Genomic DNA, 18340 nt, shown 5'->3' with positions numbered 1-18340 from the left:
CATATTGAGGCTCTGCTTCAAGGATGTGGTCAAGCATCGTTAGTTGGTGGCAAGTAATTTCTTTCCCCTCTCTCTCTGTGCTTTAACACAGCCTTTGCTTTTTATTCTCCCCTTCTTCCCCCCTTTCCTCTTCCCCTTTAAATTATTTAATTTTCCCTTAATATTTTTCCCTTAATAATTATTTTTTGTTTAATTAAATTATCCTTATTTCAACCTGTGAGTTTTTTTTTTCCTTTTCTTCTCCTTTTCTGACGAAGGGGAGCGAGAGAGCACTTGTGGTGTTCAGCTGCCTAGCAAGGTAAACCCCTTTTTTTTTTTTTTCCTATCACACCTCTGCCTACCTCCTGCTCCCCCATTTTGCAGGCCCTGACTATGTCTGTCCTTTTCTGCCTACTCCCCTTTGCACTCCAGAACCTTCACAGATGAGCGTGCTCCCCAGTAAAGTGTCAGTTCCAGCTTACTTCTTTTTCAGTGGTTTGGACCCGGCAGGACTGGACTGACAGCCACAACTCCTTTAAACAAAATGTAACATACACTAACAAGCAATGATCCACAATTACCACTTGTCAACATTTTATCTGGCCACATAATGCATTCTAAAGCATAGAAAATAATAATAAAAAAAATATATTTTTTTCAGTTAAGAAAAAGTTGTGTGTAACATGGCTTGCTCTTTACAGATTTTCTAAGCCTTCACTTTTCTTAGCTAGTGGTAGGCATTTATCTTGGGTTCTACACGTTTTATTTTGCTATAGAAGTTTGTTTGCAGTAAGTATTCTTAGACCATACATAAGATTTTTGAGGGAGGTAAGTTTATTGACTCTTCCAAAGGAGTGTGAAAAATTACAGTAAAAATACTAGCTTTAAAACAAAGGATGAGGCTTTTTTTTTTTTTTTTTTTTTAAACTTTTGGGATCTTTACCACAGTGATTAAAATGACACCCTGCACCTAGCCTGTATTAATCAAGTGAGTAACTCTCTCTGCTGGGCTCATCAGTTTGATTCATTTTGAAATGCTGGGAACTTTGTTTAGGATAAGATGACCATAAAGAGGTAGAAATGTCTGATTTGCAGCATTTCTAATAGTGTAATTTCACATTTTTTGGGCCTCTCAGTGAATAAATCTGTAACAAAACACTAAAGGAACTAAAGTTCACAATTTCATTATACTACCTTGCCGTAGAAGGGTGGTGGAAGGTTTTGATTTTTAAAGCAGAAAATACACCTCGGTTTTCCTGAGACACTTTCTCCTTGAACACCTCAAATTTTGATAGCAAACACAAACTACGCTGAACAAACAGTGTAAGGTAGCATGCAAACCTTGAATTCAGCAGCTCCTCTAAAGTGATCTATGATTCTAAAACTGCAAAACAGCCTCACTTACAAGTAACTTGGTTAAGTGTTTGATATTTTCAAACCGCAGATTTTCAGCTTTTAGTTTTTTTTTTAATTAGGCACACCTCAGAGCAAGTCACATGAAAGATGACCACATACACTTTGTCAGCTCCTTGTAGCAATGTAAAAATATCATGCAAGACTGTATTGCACCCAGATCAAAAACCACCTGACCTGATGTTCTATCTGATTGCTATCAGATGTATTTTAGTAAGCTAACTTCAACCTGAATCTTATCCTGAAAGCATGAAACATAGAAATCCACATTCAATAGAAATTAAGCTTGATAGATGTCAACACTACTACGCTATTTTGAGGCCATACATTTTCTCTGACAGATTTACAAAAGGAACATAGGATTTGATTTTACTGAATTTTTTGTGGTTTGTAGTGTTGGGGGAGGCCTTTCTCTAGTCACTCATGGGAGAAGCATGAGCATGTTTTCAGCCAAATAATCATACCTTCTGTGAAAGATGAACACATTTTGATACAGCTTTTGGCTTTCTCTGAATACCTTAAGGATTCCCAGTTTGGAGAGAGTTTACTAGAAGCTATGCTGGTGATTTCTGAATGCCCTGACAGCTAAGAGGACAAACCATATTTTGGGGTGCATTAAACACAGAACAGCCACCTGGTCAAAAGAGGTGATTAAAGGTGCCATTGTAATTAGTGCATGGGAATAGTACAAAGCTGAAGCAGGGGAGGTTTACATTAGATATCTGGAAAGATTTCTCCATTGCAACAGGCATCCTAGCAAGGTAGTTGATGCCCCATGCCTGTCAGTGTTCTAGGGGCATCCTGGACAACGCCCTTAATAATATGCTCTAACTTTTGTTTAGCCCTGAAGTGGTCAGGCAGTTGGACTTGATGATCTTTTGTAGGTCTATCCCAACTGAACTATTCTAATTTGAATTAAAATGGGTGCACATAAGGCCAAGACATCTTATTTTTGTTGCTGTGCCTGCATCTCAATTCTTTCAGAAATATAACATCAGTTTATAACTGAGTTTTGCACAGAAGCAATCCAGTTCAACACAAGCAGACTTTACTTGCTGTTCTGCAACACACTGAGGTCAGCTGCTGAAGTCTTTTGAAATTCTCACGAGTTCTTATACGTAAATGTAAGTGGTACCTCTTCTAAACGTATATAAATGTAAAACAGAAAGAAGCAAGACTTTCTAGGCTGTCGTTAATTATCATAGACACCAGCAATGTACCTATCCTATTCAAACATTATAGGACACAAGGAAGATCAGGCACATTATCATTATTTGCATTGCGTACATGAGATGGATTGCCTCAGTATTAGCAAACCCCTTTATCATTTTTATGGCAGCAGAAATTCCTTCAGTAGAAAGAAATTCACAGGTACCTCACTGTAAACCCGCATTTTGCCAGTTAAGAACATCACGTCCAGAACGTACCTGTAACTTCTTCCTCTGAAGGACAACTCATGTATTTTGGAGAGGAAAAAAAAAAAAGTAATTTATTTTCACTGCTTTAATCTCTCTACTGTAGTGTTACCACTTACGCATAAGCATCCACTCTTCTACTGTCCTGTTTACAATCCACTGAAGTGTATACTCTACAAATACAATACATATTTTCAGAAATTTAAGGGGAAATGCACAATTTTGTGAGGTTTAAAAGAGTGACACTCATCTGTACAGGATCTTCAAATTTATCATCTAAAAAGTAAAATTTACAAGGCAGTATACACACAGCTACATAAAGGGCAGGTGTTACATTGACAAAGCAGCAAACTTGCTAACACAATACAGAAAATGAAAGTGTTTGGGGGCATGAGATAATACATTTAGTACCGCAGAATTTACTGTTGTAAATTTAGTAACACCCATATTTCTACAAATATGTAACTGCAAATCTGGAGAATATTCTGAAAAATATTAAACATTATATACACATGAGGTAAATGTACCTTGATCTTTTAAGAGGTATTTTGAGTTTAAAGCAACTGATATAGTGATATATATATATTTTTAATGTAAAATGATTAACACCTTGCAATCATTTCAATGGAATGATACAAACAAGGAACCAACTAAACAGTGAATTTCATGGCAGTCACACTCAGAACCATTACTGAAAACTATAATATAGCCTCTTAATCATTTGACACCTTCATGTCCCGATACAGTCAAACCCAATGTCTTTACCCTATATACAAAAGTCTTTCTCAGGATTACAAGTGAAACCATTGGAGGGTGACAGGGTGACATGCTTGGAAAATCAGCTTGAGAAACAACCCAGAAATCCAGCTTTTAAAGTTGGAAGGTCCCTGAAGAATTCCAGCATTCCAAAAGCAACTTTTCAGGCTTTTCAGCATCAGACCATTTCCAATGCTCCTTATTCTCCATGTCCTTATGTGTCCACTTAGTCACTGAGGCTTCAATGCTACTAAAATATCAAATTGACTGAAGTGATTAAACTTAAATGAATGTTTAATGTACAATAAACATTTGTATCAATATTCATCAAAATGTTTTGGCATATACTTGAAATTATACAAAATTAGTATTTTGAATGCTAAAATATTTTGGTCCCCCTGGATTTCCAAGAGCAGATCTAGTGATATTACAATCTTAATTTAAAAAATACTTATGTGTACCTGTGTCCATATATATAAGATATGATCTTACACAGGTAACATTTAAAGTTACATAATATATACAGACACAGCCTTTGTAAAAGGTGTTCAGTTTATATAACGTAAAAAAAACAACAAAACAAAAACACAGCTTGAAGTTGTGGTATCAGAACTGAGGATACATACAACTCCATTCAGAATTTTCCTGTTCTGCATTCCAATGTGAATAATATGGTTGGTTGTTCAAAATAATGTTCATAAGGTCACACACTGCATCAAGTGTCCTTCCTGTGCTTTGTTTTTGCAAGCTTCTATTACAAAGTTAAAAATTAGAACACCACAGGAATTGCTAAGCAATTCAGGAGAATGAAGAATAGTAGGTGGTTATATGAGTACAACTGACTGAATAATCTGCATGCCATTATGCTCTTTAGGCGCCACATTTTAAGTGCTCTTTTAAGTGCTATAGAACTGCTCCTTACATTTTAGGAAACTAAATGTTACGGTGACAAGATTTTGTATGTGGTAATTCCCACCTCTCTCCTCCCCAAATTAAGCTATCTGATGAATTAGACTGGAAACTCTCACACAATACCATCAAGATTATTACAAAGATCAGAAGCATGCTGGTAGCTTGATGTTTCGGAAGTATGAACTATACCATTTGTATCTAAATGTATTTGGTAAAGAACCAGGTAAAGAAAGGTATGGCAAACTGAAATTAAAAAAAAAAGTGTTTAAATAGGAAGCCTTTGAAATTAGTACGGAGCTAATAGTAAGTCCTCCTTCAACGCTGACCTGTTTCTTTAAATATATGTTTAGATATATAGAACTTGTTAGGGAAGCATGCCAAGTAGGTAGAATGGGGAGTTTAGTTATTCATTTTTTTTTTTTAAACAGTCATAATTGGAAAAATCTGTGGTGCACAGCTGACCATTTGCATAGAAGCAGAATTTATTTAAAATCCTTACGTGAAGTCACTTTTTATTCAACTTTGCTTGATATAGGTCAGAAAGCACAACTGGGAGGTTAATGCCAAAAAAACTAAGTGTGGCAGTTGTATATACATTTAAACACTGTTGTTTTCTGCTAAGAACTTCCCTTTTATTTTTTTCCCTGTTCTCCCAGATGAGTGAACTCATCCATAACGGTGGCTGAAGAAAGTATTTCATTGTTTGCAGTTCAACCTCTGCATTTTTTGTAATTCCCGCATCAATTAAGCTAGCTCCTCTCCAAACATGGATTTGGAAATACATGAGTTAGTGAAGTGCTAATGCTAAGTCTTGGCAAAGTCTTTTGCTACCTACATAGCCTCTTTTTACTGCTTTAACTGCTACGTATCACAGACAAAGGAACACAATCTCAACTGTGCTCCTTTTTGCAACCACCTTGCCGAATAAAAAGGGAGCAGAATTAAGGTTTCCCTGTATGTGTTGCATACCAAGGATATCGATGCGCTCTGGAGGATAAGAAGTTAACTGTTAGGTTGCATACTAATTACCAGGCACATTTACATACAGAAATCCTGACAGACATTAATGATACCAAAGGTCAGCCAGATTCTTCCTAATATTGCAATTAAAATGATATCCTGGAGACAATAGTTTTAAAGGTTTCTACATGGATTCCCCCCCAGTTCCCCTCCAGAAGTTATAAATTTGGGCAGAGAAAATTCAATTTCTAAAGAAGTTTGTCAAAATCTTGTGATATCCTTACAATTTCAGGCAAAACTTGACTAAAGCCATGCATACCATTCTGTCTTCTTATGATGACACAAGCCATCATCAACGTTGTTCCTGTAACTATGAAGACAACTGATGGAGCCCCCTGGTATTTGTACCCAGAGACCTTCAGCTCATCACTTCCTGTGTACATGGCACACACAAAAAATATGTACATAGAATGTGTAAGGAGCTTTTAACTTGCTTGTTCAAAAGCCCAAATAAATTCTCCACAGTTGAAGGTGCACTTAATCCTCATTTAATTGAAAACGGTGTTGGTTTTTTTTAGCCTAAAGACTGTAGAACTGCACAGCAAGCAGGCTGTTCTTATTTAATTAAAAGGAGGAAAATCTCCCTTAAAAACATCTTAGTCCCCTTCCTACTTTTCTTAAGTACATGGGTACTTCAAGCATTTTAAAAGTACCACTTGATAGAAAAAAATCTTACATGTAATTATGACTTATGACTCGATAATTACAAAATACGACAGTGAATTATTAGCTTACACAGTGACTAGCTTACACGGTTTGAAACTCCTACAGTGGTTTAAAGAGTCAGGTTTTGGTAAAATTAAAGATATTCCACAAAACATATACTTGCTGAAATGGGTGTGAATTAAATCTTAGGGAAAGGAACAGTTGAGTTTTTAACTTGTATTTTTGAAACCAAAAGTACCATAGGCTTTGTACACTCCTACTGTTTTGCATTAAAAGACTCAAAAGTAGCACTTACTGGTATAATACAATCTATTTTGAAGGCAATGTAGTGTTCTGAAAAAATGGAAAATGTAACAGCAATCATGTATACAGTTGCATAAATTATGTTCCTCACAACCAAATGAGGTCAATTTGCAAATCTAGGTAAAAGTCCGAAAGACATACAACCTTAATAGCTAGCAAAGTATGCTCCAACGGTACATTCAAAATCTGAATCTAAGAACCGTCATGGTGGTTCAGAATAGTCAATGTACCAGCCAGGAATAATGTTGCTTAAAAAGCCATCAATGCGCTCTAGAACACTATAGTGAACTGGTTCCATTTTAAAAGTGATCTCATATTTTTAGCACAGTTAACTAGAAGTTAAGACCAGCTATGAACTTTCCAAATAAAAAAAATATAGGTTAATAAAAATAAAACTAGACTACATGATGTTTTGTAAGTAACCTTGAGAAGAGGTTCATAGTGCACAGACAGGACCCAAAACAACTGTTTAGAATGTCCACAAAAATCCTAGTAAGTGACGTTCCTATGAAGTATTAAAAGGCAGCAATATCCTTCTGTTCCCTCAATGAGGTAGAACAATTAATGTTCTTAACATGCCACTCTGGTGCAGATATGGATTTTTACAGTATTTTCGGTAGCAAATCCAGGATTACATCTTTATCCCCTCCTGTTGACTAAGCTGTGATAATGTTTTCTTAATGCGCAAAGCTGTTAGCCTAGCAGCTCCGTTGGCATACCAGCATTCCCGCATGATTTTCGCCATTACTCGCAATGCCTGCAAAGGAAAGACAAGTAATTACATGCAGTTCTGGTCCTATGTAACCTCTGTTCTGCCTTAGTCTCTTACAGTACGTATTTCTGAAGTCTATTATATTACTAATACTAAAGCTGCATATTGTAGAAGAAAACTCAAATTCTTAAAGTTTTTTTTCTGTAAATAAAATAAGGAGAACACTAGTATTCTTCAGTGCAATTTTGGCTCACACAAAAATATTTTAATGAAGAATAGCAGCTTTTCTGGGACAATTTTCTAATTTTTTGCATTAGACAAAATATACTCATTTTAAGTCCAGTTGAAAAGCAGTAGCAAAATAATAGAAGGCACTTGGTATTAGCACAGAAATGGCACGTAGCTGGGAATATACTCAATCACTTCCTTCAATGATAAAGTGTTTTTCAAAAAGTTAATTATATGTATAGCTATTCAGCACTTTTTAATAACATCTTCCTCAAACTGAAGCTCTAAAATACTCTGAAAACTTCTGTAGCCTTTTTATCCTTCAAAGAGCCATTCTTTGAAATCCTTGAATGCTAATATCACGTAATAATGCAAATAAAAGCTAATGATGAAATAAAGTAATAGGTATACACTCCAGATTTTATACTGTACGACAAGGAACTGCTAAGTGAATTTATAGGCTTGGAATAGCAGCATTTAAAAAAGTGATTCGATAGTCTGTGGGTATATATTGGTTTTCTCTCCCAGGTGAATTCTCTTGCCCTATCTTTTCTCTTGCCCAGTCTTTTCTCTCAGGCCTTCATGTATGTATTGATTTCATGCATTCCATAACCCAGTTCCTTCTCCCATCTGAAGTATATCACATCTCATCTGTCTCTTACTCCTGCTTTAGCTCCCTGCAGATTTTTTGCTATGCTCTGAACCAGAAAGTATCAATTCTAGTCCTAACTGGTTTCCTAGAGCAAGCACTATGACCAGAATTAGCTAGAAAGGCAAGAGCTCACAATTGTGCATACTACTGCCTGCGTCCTGGTAAGCAGTGACTACCAGTGCAATAAACTCACTCCAGAATCAGGCACAAGCACATCTACAGAGAGGCATGATCAGGAGCAGTTGCTACATGCATACCTCAATTCTATGTCTCTAGCTTACGTTAGACTCAGCTTCCTAATAATTGTGCTTGTATTTCAGTATGTGCATAAGTACAAATTCTGAGACAGATAAATTATTAAGGCCACTACAGTCTTGGATGAAAATTCTTAAGGGCACTTACTATTTTGGTCAGTCTAAATTCTGCAGGATATGTGTCTACCACAACATGATAGGGAAAAGGTCCCTGAGATAATTCCAAGGGGACTTGAGCATTCACATGAGGACGGACAACACTGTTGAAGATACCATTTGTATTCCAACAAGCAGTACTACTACTGGGCTGGCAGAGTGCCAAGCTGAAACTAGCAAGTCCTGCTTTTGAAAAAGGTAACTAGCCAGCCTAGTCATAAACGAACTGGCACAGACCTAATAAGAAGCTATACATTTTTTCTGATTCGTGTCTTTATTACCCTGGCTGCGGGTTGACCCTTATAGGCAGCTAACTCCCATACAGCTGCTTGTTCACTCCCCCCACAGTGGGATGAGGAAAGAAAATGAGAAGGGCAAAAGCAAGAAAACTTGTCGGTTGAGATAAAGACAGTTCAATAAAGGAAAAAAAAGCAATACAAAAGCAACTGCTCACCACCAGCTGGCCAATCCCTAACTAGTCCCTGAGCAATAGCAGCCCCTGGAAAACTGTCCCCCTGCTCAGAGTTTCATTGCTGAGCATGACATTAAATGTCATGGATGTGTTCCCTCCTGATCTGTTGTCCACCTCCAACCTACATGCTGTGGGGACAGAGCGAAAAATGGAGAAAGCTTTGATGCTGTGTAAGCACTGTTCAGCAACAGCTGAAGCATCAGTGTGCTATCAACAGTTTTGGTCAAAAAAAAAAAACCACAGCACTATACAGGCTGTTATGAATAAAATTAACTCTGTACCAGCCAGATATAGTATGACCCACTGTTACACAATTAATTTACAATGACACTTCCTGGATAATATAACTCATACTAGCTTTAATTTATATTAGCTTCATAAGAAGGGATCCTAGAACATAAGCTATTCACTTTTGTGGGACTTTGTTAAATATTTATATATAACCAAAGTTCATCAGCATTCGATAAAGCCACAATGGTTAGAAAGAAATTATGTTTACAGAGGTAAACCTTCTCCCTTCAACACCAAGCACAATTTTTAAGCCACTGAAATCAATAAAAGCTCCAGCGTCCATTAAAACAGCTTTAGAAAGGTTAGCCAATACCTCGCAGCTCTGCCATCTGTTTGGAATATTGGGCCTTAACTTCTGCTCACAAACAACTTTCCTCATTTCTTCAACAGAAGGATCTGAAGGAACTAGGTCATAGTATGGCAACTGGTAATCTTCATGGATTCCTGTGAAAGGTTGAAAATAAAGTTATTTTAGTTAACACTAAATTATGTATTCTTTACTTCTAACTTATGCTCCTTATCAGTACCCACCATTTTCTTTTTCTGCTTTTATTTTTAAAAGTTAATTACAATGACTGACAAAATAAAAAAAAGATTCCATAAACATATCTTTATGCTTATCATTATCCTTGAAAAGTCTTTAATTTATAAGTTTATATATTTAGAAAAGATGAAAGCTATGTCAAGTCTTTCATATGATATGCTTTCAAGAAGTATGTCTTTAGTATATGATTAATAACAGCATTTTATTTTAAATAAGCTATGCACATTATCTGAACACATTACATCTAGCCTTTACTTATGTGTTTATCCCTTGCTCTCAAGGGCATTTAACTTAACCCTTTTCTCCTCCTTATGTGAAAGGTTTTAGGGAAAAAAATAATACAGACAGGAATATTTCCTATTTTCTTTGACTGGTATTTTTTGTTATTTTAAGCAATGGTGGAATCAAGCAGTCATCATTTACAAGATTAATGACTATGAAATCTGAGAGGTACTGCACTGTTTTTAGAGAAAATTTTCTCAAACTCATGCAGGTTCTGTAAATTACTTATAATTCTGTCCAATTTTGTAGATTGCCACATACCACCAATTGAACATCGCCGAGCTATTTCCCAAAACACTAATCCCATTGCATAGATGTCTGCTCGTTTGAACGACTCAAAATGTTTCATATTTATGGAATCATCTAAAACTTCAGGTGCCATGTACCTATTTGCAATAAAAGAACAGAAAACATTTAATTTCATGAATACTTACTACAGAAGGTCAGTATTACTGTTCAACTCAAAAACAGTTATGTGGAAAAGGAGACAGACTCAGAGAAATAATGCACTTTACAAAGATTAGGATATTCAAAGCTTTTCTGCTCTTGGCCTACACATTTCCAAAAATCAATGAGTGTTCAAATAAACAACTGTATGATGTAACGTAGTCCTTAAACAGAATGTATGGAGGATAGTTATGTCTGATTGTTAACAATAAACACTTCACTATTTAGAACACAGTAAGAAAAGAAAAATGAGTGCCAATTTAAGAGCAAGGGAATGGAGCATAGAGGACTTGGAAAACCCTAAGCTTTCAAAAAAGACAGGGACAAAAAAAGGAAAGTAGTAATAGAATTCCCACATAAAAATACATGGGTTGCAGTTTACAGGAAAGCTAGATGTTCTTTGTATAGAATAGAGCAGATCAGCATGAAAATGGATTTTTGGATATGAACACTTCTGAGGCACAAAGGAAAAGACCTGCAGGAGATAATACTAAATTGCAGTTGTAAGGGTATATGGAAGATGAGAGCATCTTCCTCATTAAGGTTATCCAACCAAAGACCTTTCAGAACAAAGAACATAAATAAACAGAAGGCAATATGCAAAGAAATAATGGAGAAAAAGTAAAAGGTGAAATGATAAAAAGAGACAAACTTGGTAGACACAGGGTAACAGACAACAGCAAGATCAAAAGTCTCCAGTCACTAATTGATGGGCTATTAAGAAACTCAAGGCATAGCTCTGGAAAAGGCCAGTCTGGACTCTGTAGCTGGGAAACTTTAAGTGGGAAATAAGAGGAACGTGAGGATTGTGGATATTCAAGGTGTACCGTGGGACTATGCAAAACTTATCAAGGAATGTTTAAGAGAAGGGAATCCAGGAGGAGCAAAACTGGGTGAATAGACAGAAAGGCCTATCAAAGGGGACAGGCGCATGTGAACAACTGCTAGTCAGCCTGCTTTTCTGACCAAGCCCTGTATCTGCTCATTGCAGCATATCCCATCTTCTTATTAAATCCTTTTTTTTAAACTATTATTCTATGTAATCTCACTCACCATGCCACCTGCATGTGTGCTTTAAGGACTACGTGTCAGCAATTACAGATAGGTGTGATTCAGGGCCAGCAACTGGAACCAGCCCAGGAATGAATTTTCCACTGGGCTTAGGGAACCACCAACTAGAGAGTAGTGTCTCAGCAGCAGCAGGAGGGGGAACTAAAGATCCTAAAAGCACATATCCAAAGGTCTTAGGAGCAGATCTAGAGTGTCAGCTACTATGGGAGGACCACTGTGAATGAATTATGAAGCAGCAACTCAACTGCATTTAGACAGTGGGTGAAGGAATCTTTGGGACTGTGTTGCCAGCAACACAGCAAGTGGTAGTAGTCTCACTGCCAGTGCTAGTTACTGGAACAAATGAAGGTCTCTGCTTCAGCCACTGGAGTAGGACCATAGGTCACAGGGCCCACAGTCACATGCTCACAGGTACCAGCTACTGGGGGACTGGAATGAGAGAAGCAGAGTAAGGAGTGTTCTCAGTGCCAAAGACTGGAGCTAGAATCACAGGTCATGAAGCCTCTGTGCCTGGATGCCAGCTGCAGGGGAGGGTTGGAGGATTTGTATTTTCCCTAAACCCGATGTGCATGGCAAGGGTACATGTGTGTAATTTGCTAGCAAACTTCAAGCTGGACTATCCAGCAAGTAGGAGGCCCAGCATCCAGGCAGGGCTGTTAAGATATATGGCCCGTGGTGGTATTCAAGGAAAACCACAAGTACAGGGGTGCTTGTGAGATGACTGGACAAATACATGCAACTGTTTGCTGGCATGCTGTAATCCAGTCTAGCTGGTTAGTAGGAGACCACTGGAGCCCATCAGAAGGCTTTAGAGAAAAGCAGTTGTACTAATATTTTAGAGACCCATAAGTGCATGCTTATGAGGCTATAGAAGGATGTGGGTACATGTTTTCACTAGTGAAGTTCAATCCTGATTAGTTAAAGAGAAGGCCGGAGAGGTGACTGCTGCAAGATCTGACAGTTTTATACAGGTGTTGTGAACAGCACATAGCAATCTGCATAGCCAGCTGAGTCATGACTGTATGAGTCTGTTAAGAGTCTGTTCAGTTTCATTATGGCTTGAGCCTCAACTGAGAAAGCAGCACCCACATCCACAGGCCAGAGACGGACAGGGTCCCAGGCCTTTGGGCACACTAAGTGGACCCAGGCAGGAAGAATCCCCAGTTCTTGGAGTCTACTGGAGGTAACAGTCACTTGTAACATCCCCCTAACAAGTCGAAGCCCTGAACACATAGGGCATCTAGTTAAAAAAAGGCAGCACTGTTAAGCGTTCCTTGAAAACAAAGGCTTCCTACCTTGTAATTGATTCTTCATAATACAATCAGTACATCCTGTCATCAACCAACACACATTTCTTGAACATGCCAGGCTTTTTTTTTTTTGAATAGTAAATCCAATTCAGGTTACTTGCTCTAACAACTGTGCTGAGTTGACCTTCAACATTCCCTACAACAGAAAATCTATTGTAGCCTTCTGATTGAGAGAGATTGAAAACTAGTCATGATATCCAAATGAATTAAGTACTACGTCAGCACAGAACTCACTGAGTTAGTGACAGCAGCATGCCCACAGGCTGCTAGAAAGAATGTGAATGGTATTTATAAGTCAGAAGTTGCAGTATTGCTTTCTCAATCTTGTATGTACAGCTCTTGCAGCTAAATACAATATGCAACATCTAGCAGACTAGTGTGTTTTTCCACATCATTGCCTTGTCAATCTCAAGCTGGTGTATTACTGAAGTAGGTAAACAAATGACACCACAGTTAATTGGCAAAGAAGCAACACGCATAGATTACTGTAGTGGAATACAACATCAGCCAATAGATCAACCTCTGAAACAATCACAGAAGCCTGTGCACAATTTTATCCAATCAATGTAGCACAGCAAAGTCCTAAATACTACTAAAAAAGTCTTACTAGGGCTGTTTTTTCCTCATTCTAGGACCAGGCAGAATACAAGACTGACTGCTTAGAATAAACATCATGATTTCGTTAGGAATAACGAGCTTATTGTCTCAGCATTACTGCATCCTATGGAAGTGACATACAAGAAACCATGGGCTATCAACAAGAGCGCAAAAATACTCCTTAGAGTAGTCCAGAATTTCAGTAAGGGTTGCTGCCGAGAGTTCTCCTAAGCACTGTGTAGGCATGTGAATTGCCCACATGTGATAACAGCACAAGCTGAGGAGGACAATTGCCTGAAGAAGTACATATGGTTTACCTTGACAGTATTTACTGAAAGAAAGGCAGTCTTAATATGTGGCAGTCTTTGACACGGACAAGAGTCAAACTATTCTAGGCCACCCATATCAAAAACTTTTTAATCAAGAAGTATGCAAGACTGTTGTGGGTGTTTTCCTTATCTCAGCAAGAATTTTCCACACATGTATTGTGATTTGTTCTTATATTACTTCACGTACTTGACAGTATGGTGATCAGCTTTGGGTCTAGAAGAAAGAATATCTCATCCATCTCAAGATCACATGAGGACAAGAAGAGTGACTGAGCCAGAAGTAGAAGGGAAAAAGCGTAAGCCAAAAACCCAAATCATGCTGCAAGTCTGTCAGCCATAATTGCTTATGTAAACAGTAAAGGAGACTGTCTCCATTTCTATAAGTCATCCTAAGCACAAAGGTCTTAACAGAAAAAAATAAGAGGCCTGACTGTAGTAATGAAGCTGAATTCAAACCCTCAAAGGAGGGGAAAAAAAAAACGAACAAACAAAACAACAGCAACCAACCATCCAAAAAAACGCCAACCACCTCCCTCCCAAAAATGTGCCTTCCACTGAATTTATAGGCAAACTGACTTTGTATGACCTTCCACCAATGCAATTAGATTGGTTTTGGCTTCACTTGCAACTCAAAATGGTGACTGGCTACTCAAAGTCTGAGAGATCATTGCTGGAGGCAAAAGGCAAGTAGATCACCTAGCTAGCGTTTCATGGCTATTAGACAAAACTGAGAGAAAAATGCATCTTCTGTGTACTCATATGTAAGCTGACAAACTTACATATTGTAAATGCACTTTTCACTGAAACAGTATTTCAGGTTCTGAAGGGAACTACTCTACACGGACTAATTTTGACCTTCTGAACAAGGTCTGCAGGTCAATATCCTCCAAGAATGGAATGATTGGTCTACAAAGGAGTTTACAAACAATGCTAAGCATAGCCTTGCCAAGCTTTGGGAGCCTGCTGGCTTTCCTCTTATCACACTCAGTCCGAAAGCTCTGTGTTCATTTCCTCAAATTCTATTAAAGCTCACAGGGAGTGGAATAGGACCCAAAAACATATTGAACATGACATTTCTCTTCACCACACCTGTTCTCAAGCACAGCTAGAATTCCACTCATGTTGGGGTTAGGTAAACTGCAGAAGATTGCCCATGCTAAGGTGTAATTTACAACTGAACTGCTTCTCCAGATTAAACACAGACGGTTTTGACTACCAGAAGTAACAGCTGGGTTACACTTCTTTAAAAGGGAGAGAGGGATTTTATTTCCTCCTCAGTTTAAAGCTCACATTCCCTGCTTTATGCTAAACTGCAAAAGCACACATTTCACATCCCCTGATGAAGCTAAGCCTCTAAGCAGAAATAAAGATTTGTTCAGCCAGAGAGAAGAATCAGCCCAATCAGTAGCTACAGCACTCACCTGAAAATGAGTCTTGCTTGCTCCCTAGACCATGTTTTACTGTAGACAATCACTGGAAAAACACGAGCTTAGTCAAGCCTCTCTGAACTTGCATACAGAACTTCCATGCGCAGAAGAGATACCAGCAGTGGTACCCATCAATGGGAACAAAATTGTCATTGAACAGATAAGAGCTGAGCTTCATTATGGAAAAATAAGCAAAGATGCAGAGTTACTTACCTAAGAATAAACAAGAGGAAGGAAGAAGGGACCAGCCTTTTATGAGAATGAACAATTTTCAGAGAAGTAAAAGTGACTAATGTCTAAATTGGGCAGTGGACTTAGTCCTGCTGCTGCCCACTGCAGTAAGAGAGTTGGTACACCTTCACCCTTGTGAAGAAGCATGAGGCAATGATTAGTGGAGACTTGAGAAGGAATAATGCCTAGTATTTTGTAATCTAGTAAAAATTCAGAAAGTAAGTCTCATCTAACTATTTGTGTAGTTTTAAAAAAATTGGTAACAGAAGAAGAATAACAGAACTTTAGAACAAAGTAATCTCAGCAATATAATTGTCAGTAAAAAAAAAGTTTCATTACAAATCCAAAAAGCCTTGTTCACTAAACCCCATTTTTCTCCCCCAAAAGCCACAACTAAAAGGTATATCCTAGTTCATTGTAACATCCCATTCACACATACACACGTGCAATATCACTCACTAAAGAGATATCAAAAGAAAAAACAAACATTTTTTAATGTAAGGATTGGGGAACAGGCAACAACATTAACACAGGATTTTCTCCAACACAGTTAGGGCATATGCATAAGTTACTCTTGCACAACCCTGGACCACAGGACTTCCACACATTCCTCAGCAACAGCAATTTTAGTACAAGTACTACTTGTACTAAACTGTACTACGCTGACTTAACACAGAAGCTATAACGAAGTGCAGTTAAACAGCTCTCAGGAGTTCTTTTGAGAATGAGAAAAATTCTTATTTCCAAATTCAGAGGTAGGCCTTTAAAAATAAAAGGGAGCACACTCACTCATCCATTGATAACTATTTAGGCAGTAAATGACAAAGACAACTACTTTTTTAAGCTCTTGTACTTCTCTAAAGAATATATTTTCACAAAAGTCCACATATGAAACTTTGCACTTTGTTCTATCACATAGGCTTCAAACTAAACAAACAAAAAACCCCAGCTTTTTACTTTTACTGTCAATATCCTGTCTTACATGTCACCAGACTGTGCTGCAAGCAATAATTCCATGCAACAAAGCAGAAAGAATAAGATACAGCAAGTGAAGTATCTACAATCGCTATTCATGAAGTCTCCTGATTGTTTTAACATATACTTGTGCCCTACTGCAATTTGCACATTTTCGACATTTTTCAAATTCTATTAATAAAACCCGATGTTCAGCATGCACTTTCAGTACAGTCTAACTAAACCACTAGCTGGAAGAAAGGGTCACAGAACTCTACCTGCCATTATTGACAGTTTTTGCTAATTATATTTGTAGCTAGAAAAATCTTCTAAATGAAAAAAAGAGAAAGCAAAGCATTTCATTCTAAAAATCACCTAATACATCACACTAATGATTTTTACCTTTTTGTTCCTACTCTGTGGTTGGGGGCAATATCAATTGTGTCTGTAGCGGAATCATGCCTAACTGCCAATCCTAGGTCTGCAATGCAGCATGTTCCATTCTTTTTTACCAATATGTTTTTTGATTTCAAATCTCTGTGGGCAATCGCTGGTTTGCCTGTAAATAAGAAAAAATAGTAGTAACACATCTGTAAAAGACAATTGCTGGTATTCCAAATCTGATGCAGACTGAGATTAAGGAATCCTTTCCAGTTCCACCACTTTGGGCTCATCAAGGTAACTCTCGAAATCATTCATTGTGGACTAGCTGGTTACCCAGAAAAGTGCACTACATGCTTACCATATCAAGTCTCTGCTGCTCCCCTCCCTCGTTCCATGCATGTACACAAGTACTACTTGCTGGCAAACAGACCCATAATGCTGTCATAAATCAAAGTTAGGGAGATATGACAGGCACTATAGGCACCACATAGATGTTTTGTATAAATGATAATTACATCATTTTGACCTGGATATACCACAGAAAGGAAGATAAAAAACCCAATCCCCCAGAACCCCTCAGCAGATCATCAGTTAGGCAGTTACAAAATATGTCAACACTACTAGAAACTTTATATACTTTTTAACTGTAGGGGAGTTTATGACTGTTTTGTTTTCAAGCTTTGGAAGAAAAGCAAAAAGTGTTCTGCTGTAATAACGTAAGAGCAACCATTTTAGCATGTAAAAGAATGGGGCTGGAGGTGAGGGTTGAGGGAAAGGGCATGGCAACTGAGGAGAAAGGGAGAAGCCTAACAGTATAAATCATATATTTTTGGAAGTTTACCATGCTTTTGTTTAGTAGTGGGAGAAAACTTATTTTCATATTGTCCTCAGTAGAAACTGATACTGAAACACAGTGTCTATATCAAATTAAGAACTCGTATGAGTTCAGAAATTATCACAGACTTTTATCAATTCACTCAGGTCCTCAAAAGATTAACCTTGCTATCAGTGTTGTGTTCAGATGCCTTCTCATCACAAAAACAAGCAACTGTGTGCAAAGCAGCTACACCCTAAAAGAGTTTGACATTCTAATTAAGAAGAGAATCACAGTAGGAAAAAAATATGTATGTGCTATTTAAAAAAAATCTACAATTATCCACTGGACAAACTGAACAATTGTAAGATTACCTTGTGTGCCCACAATTTCCATGTGAAGATGAGCAAGGCCACTGGCAGTGGATAAAGCTAATTTTATCATTCCTTCCACAGTTACTGTATACCTGTTCAGGTAATCAAAGAGTGATCCATGTTCATGATAGTCTGACACCAACCACAGCTGAGTCCATGTACCATTGTCTGCAAAACAACATTGGCATGAATACCACACACCCCATATATACCAGTTTTATACAATGCTTATAAGTTACAAACTGTTTTGCAACCTCAGCCAAATGGACTTTAAGTCTTTACTTCTGTCCCTATAACACTTAAATGCCACCATAAGGGCTGGGCCTACCAATGCGCAATCTGAACAG

General features: G+C 37.7%; 1 protein-coding gene across 5 annotated transcripts in view; it reads right to left on the bottom strand.

The window, feature by feature from the left end:
• Positions 1–1449: 1449 nt before the first annotated feature.
• TGFBR1 (transforming growth factor beta receptor 1) overlaps positions 1450–18340 on the bottom strand; it is a 35707-nt gene continuing 18816 nt past the window's right edge. For all 5 annotated transcript variants that reach the window (XM_040549826.1, XM_040549827.1, XM_040549828.1 and 2 more), the window contains exons 5-9: positions 17994–18161; positions 16824–16980; positions 10317–10441; positions 9543–9673; positions 1450–7221 (exon numbers count right to left, since the gene is read on the bottom strand). In XM_040549826.1, coding sequence (XP_040405760.1) covers positions 7096–7221; positions 9543–9673; positions 10317–10441; positions 16824–16980; positions 17994–18161 — 707 coding nt within the window. In that variant the 3' untranslated portion in view covers positions 1450–7095. The remainder of the gene's footprint in view (positions 7222–9542; positions 9674–10316; positions 10442–16823; positions 16981–17993; positions 18162–18340) is intronic.

The sequence above is a fragment of the Cygnus olor genome, chromosome 2 (assembly GCF_009769625.2).
Source record: "Cygnus olor isolate bCygOlo1 chromosome 2, bCygOlo1.pri.v2, whole genome shotgun sequence".
Taxonomy (NCBI): Eukaryota; Metazoa; Chordata; class Aves; order Anseriformes; family Anatidae; genus Cygnus; species Cygnus olor.
The sequence above is the reverse complement of the archived record's forward strand: the minus strand, read 5'-3'. Positions and strand labels throughout refer to the sequence as shown.